General features: G+C 43.3%; 1 protein-coding gene across 1 annotated transcript in view; it reads left to right on the forward strand.

The window, feature by feature from the left end:
- The first annotated feature begins 2,068 nt into the window (after positions 1-2,068).
- The window catches only part of LOC135109034 (uncharacterized), a 5,249-nt gene continuing 2,317 nt past the window's right edge, over positions 2,069-5,000 (forward strand). The window contains exons 1-3 of the mRNA XM_064020019.1: positions 2,069-2,224; positions 3,478-3,583; positions 4,343-4,568. Coding sequence (XP_063876089.1) covers positions 2,069-2,224; positions 3,478-3,583; positions 4,343-4,568 — 488 coding nt within the window. The remainder of the gene's footprint in view (positions 2,225-3,477; positions 3,584-4,342; positions 4,569-5,000) is intronic.

Here is a 5,000-nt window from a genome sequence, read left to right on the forward strand (position 1 = left end):
GTGAAACTATACCTAACTAGAGTCAAGAAAACATCAATCTTCACTGGGCTGCTCCCGTCAGGTGTTGCCACTGCGGATCAACCCTCGCAAACGCCCTCAGTCTTCTGCGCCATCCCCCCCCCCCTTCAAGACACATCAATTACAAGCATGTCTTCCTTCACTGCACCCATAACCAGTCCCCCAGGTCTCCCTCTCTTTCTCCTGCCGGGTTGATCCATCTCCAGCTCCTGTGTGACACTCGCGCGCTTAATAAATGTTATGTATGCATGTATGTATGTATGTATGTATGTATGTATGTACGTATGTATGTATGTATGTATGTATGCTCACTGTCCACCCAAGGAAAGTCAGTGGAGCAGTGATTATGCATCACTTATTCTATATTTCGTCTTTTTTTCTATTTTACTCTACCACTAATATTGATGAGACTATTTGATTTGCTTATCTATTATCATTTTTAATACAAGAAGGTTTGGCCAAGGGCAACTGAAACGCCTGTAAAAAAAAAAAAAAGCCAGACCCTAAAGGAGACCGTGGAAATAGCAGCAGCAGCAGCAGCAGCAGCAGCAGTAGTAGTAGTAGTAGTAGTAGTAGTAGTAGTAGTAGTAGTAGTAGTAGTAGTAGAAGTAGTTGTATTAGTAGTAGTAGTAGTAGTAGTAGTAGTAGTAGTAGTAGTAGTAGTAGTAGCAGTGGTAGTAGTGGTAGTAGAGAAGGTTTAAGGACTGGAAAACTGGATACTTCAGATCTCATCTCTAGCTAAGACAGCTTCTATGAAGTTAAGTGATATGAGTCGTCTCCGCCAGTTTTTCTCACTCCCCAGCTGTTAGCTCTGTACAGGGGCCTTATTCGTCTATGTATGGAGTATGCTTCATATGTACAAGGGCTCACACTGCTTTGCTAAACAGGGTGGAATTAAATAGCTTTTCGTCTTATCAACTCCTCTCCTCTGACTGTCCACAGCCTCTTTCTCATCGCCGCAATGTTGCATCTCTTGCTATCTTCTACTGCTATTTTAACGCTAATTACTCTTCTAATCTTGCTAACTACATGTATATCTCCTCCCGAGGCCCCGCTGCACAAGATTTTCTTCTTTCTTTCATCCCTACTCTGTCCACCTCTCTAATGCAAGAGTTAACCCATTCTCAATCATTAATCCCTTTTTCAGATCTGGAACTCCCTGGCTGCTTTTTTATTTCCTCCTTCCTATGACTTGAACTCTTTCATCAAGAGGGAGGTTTCAAGACTTATCCTCCAATTTTTACCGATCCTTTTTGACCTCTTTAGAGACTGGCGCTCTCAGCGGGCATTTTTTCGCACTTTTTGCTGCTGTTTGCCAGTGCCCTCTTACATATAAAAACAGTTGTTATATAAAATATAAATCCCATTTTTGAAGAGCACTTCTTGTGTTATCAACAAATTATTTCCAGCCACCCACACAGAGTCCATAATCTCATATATTGGTCGGACATACGCGTAAGCACAGGGAGCCCTCACGCGTATTCTCAAACGCCATGCACTCCCATATGTATTACGTCCAAGTCCATAGAGATGATTAGTCGGATTCTCGAGAGTGGTCAATACTTGTTAAACTATCACTACAATCATGAAAACATCCTTGAATATCCCAATAATTTCTACCACGTACTACCTAGAGCCTGTTGAAATTATATTTACTTTCAGCCTTCATATGTAGTGTTTCCAAAGGCTACATAAACGTCACTTATCACGGAACACTCAAGTTCTACAGCCTGAAACACTTTGTCGTCTCACGAGAAGCACTGCACTACTTAGCAACGGCTGTGCTTGTTTTGCGTTAACACAACACTGTAAGGAATGTTTGCATTTACATGTACACACGGGAGGAGAGAGAGAGAGAGAGAGAGAGAGAGAGAGAGAGAGAGAGAGAGAGAGAGAGAGAGAGAGAGAGAGAGAGAGAGAGAGAGAGACCCCCGCTCATTATGCTTCTAAAACGATCCTTATACCATACAAAAAAGAAAAAAAAAAGATAAAAATGGAAGAAAAAAAAGTTGACCAGTCTGACTTCTTCACCTCCTTTGGTAGATCAGCGATGCACGTGGCGGCAACAGTGTGCGTGTGGGCGTGCGTATGGGCGGTGGCGGCGGGCGACATCTGTGACAGGCGGGACAGGAGGACAGAGCGGCGCTGGAAGGGAGACATAGGAGACCTGAACACCGCGCCAGGAGGACCGCGAGACCGTCTGCAGGTGAGTCACGGCATCTTGTCAAGAGTCAATCAGTCACAGAAGTCAGCCCCGCATTCAGAAACACTTTGCTCTCTCACCACGACTATTTTCAAAGGCCACAGAGAAGATTAGGCAGGTGATAATGTAGAAATTTTGTTCATCTGTTACTAGAACCATAAAAAAATCACCCTTGAAATCCCATGTAACTTTAACTGAAGCCTTTTGAATGTAGTGGAGCTGTGGCATACAAGTGTTTCAGAATATGGTCCTGGCCCGTATTCTGGAACACTGCTCTCTCATCACGACTATTTTCAAAGGCCACAGAGATGATTAGCCGTGTTCCCAAGAGTGTTTCTTCTGTTAACACTGTAGAAATCTTGTTAATCTGTCACTAGAACTATAAAAACGCCCTTATAAACCCGTGTAACTTCAACTAGAGCCTTTTGAATGTGGTGGAGGTGCTGCCAGAAGCGTTCCAGAATGGTCCTTGGTGAGTTACAGTAGTATCTCCTCGATGTGCTTTGTGATCTGCTGCTGTGACGCCTTGATGCTCTTTGCTGCCGTGGCTGCTCTTGTGTTAACATTTTGAGCACTGTGAGAAATGTTTGCATGGGCACAGGGGAGAGAGAGAGAGAGAGAGAGAGAGAGAGAGAGAGAGAGAGAGAGAGAGAGAGAGAGAGAGAGAGAGAGAGAGAGAGAGAGAGAGAGTAGTACATATATGAAGAAAAAAAAAGTGGTTATGAAAAACAATAATAATAAGTTAGACGTAAAAAACAAGGGATTATAAAAAAAAAAGAAGTTAAGCAGTTGAAAGGTTAAATGAAGCAGTACACACACACACACACACACACACACACACAAGAAAAGTAATGATGAAAAAAAAGGATTAGTGGCAAACATATATGCATAAAAAAAAGAAAAACTGTAGATGATTATGTAAAAAAAAGTTTGGCAGTAAAAAGAGTTAAAATGAACCTGTCAGTTGATCAAGGTATCAATGAGTCAATCACTCAGTCAAACAATCAATCAGTTCACTCATTCAGCTAATCAGAGCGTCCATTAGGATACACGTCCCTGAGCACAGTTCCCTCAGCCACACGTGTAGCACTCAACTTTCCTCGCCACCCGGCAAGACGCAGTTGTCCATGTAGAGGAAAAGAAGAAGAAGAAGAAAAAAAAAAATGTTGGTAATTATGATATGAAAAAAAAAAAAAGTTTAGCACAGTTTCGTCAGTCTCACTCGCCTCACCTTCCCTTCCTCCTCTTCCCCGCAGCTCCACCACCGCGTGCGTCGCTTCCTCAGCTTCCCCACCGGCTCAGTGCTCACCGTCACGCCCAAGCTGACCATTCCCTTCGTGGACGAGTTGGATGGATATATCAGTGAGTGACGCTGCTCTTTTGTACTTCATCATCGTCGTCACTATCATTATTATTGCCGTTATTATCATTGTTATCGTTGTCGTTATCATTATTATTGTCATTATTATCATTATCATTATTATTGTCGTTATTATCATTGTTATCGTTGTCAATATCATTATTGTTGATATTATCATAGTTATCGTTGTCAATATTATTATCATCATCATTATTATCATCATTATCGCTGTTATTATCATCATTATCACATTATTATTATTATAATCATCGTCATCATCATTACCATCATTACCATCATCATCACCACCAGCCTCTCAGATTCAGCAGCGCAGCATGGGAGTGCAGGCTTACATTTTGAAGCGGCCAGGGCTGCCACTACACTACTTCCCCAGCGCCACAGGGGACATCAAGTTCTCAAGGCGAGGAGGCAAACATCGAAGCAAACATTTCCTCACTAGAACCATTTCATTCATTTGTTTGTACACATTCTTGAGAGACTGGCGTTAGTTGATATTTCTCTTCTTCTCTTAGGCTACGGAATGGGTTATCGGTGGTGAAGACTGAAATTGATATAAAAACATAAGTGAAGCTGCACGAAGCCACCACACCTACACGTGGCAGTCCCTGCATGAAACATAATCATCCTCATCTATGAGTCTATTTAACCTTTTAAAGCTGCCTAATGACTCAGCACCAACAACCTGATCACCGAGTCTATTCCATTCCATACAACCTGACGCTATCACTGTCGCGTGGCAGCGGGGGCGCAGCTGTACGCATTCCCCATCGACCTGCAGCTGCCTAACGGTACGCTGAGGCTGAGGACGAACTACGAGTACGAGTATGACGAGGAGCAGGAGGAGTACTCGTACATGCCCATGAGCCAGAGCACCTACAGTAGCTACGCCACCCACAGCCGCTACGCACGCGCCATCGACCACCAGAGGGCAGCCGGCTTCAACTTCCTGCAGGAACTCATGGACGCGTGAGTACCGGCCAGGGGCGTGCTGGGAAGTGAGCGCCGCGACGGTGGAAGCTGAGGTGCCACCCAAGGGAAGGGTTCAGATGAGATAGATAGATAGATAGATAGAGAGAGAGAGAGAGAGAGAGAGAGAGAGAGAGAGAGAGAGAGAGAGAGAGAGAGAGAGAGAGAGAGAGAGAGAGAGAGAGTTTAGTGTTATGACAACGCGTACTGTTATGGTTCAGTGTTACTATTGCCTAACGATGACATCTCATTGAAATATGAGAAGAAGAAAAAGAAGAAGATGAAGAAGAAGAAGAAGAAGAAGAAGAAGAAGAAGAAGAAGAAGAACAACAACAACAACAACAACAACAACAACAACAACAAAGAAGAAAAAGAAAAGTTCAAATGAGCCACCAGGTTCTTGTCTGTTTGTATTTACTCGTCTGTATAACT

The sequence above is a fragment of the Scylla paramamosain genome, chromosome 18 (genome assembly GCF_035594125.1).
Source record: "Scylla paramamosain isolate STU-SP2022 chromosome 18, ASM3559412v1, whole genome shotgun sequence".
Taxonomy (NCBI): Eukaryota; Metazoa; Arthropoda; class Malacostraca; order Decapoda; family Portunidae; genus Scylla; species Scylla paramamosain.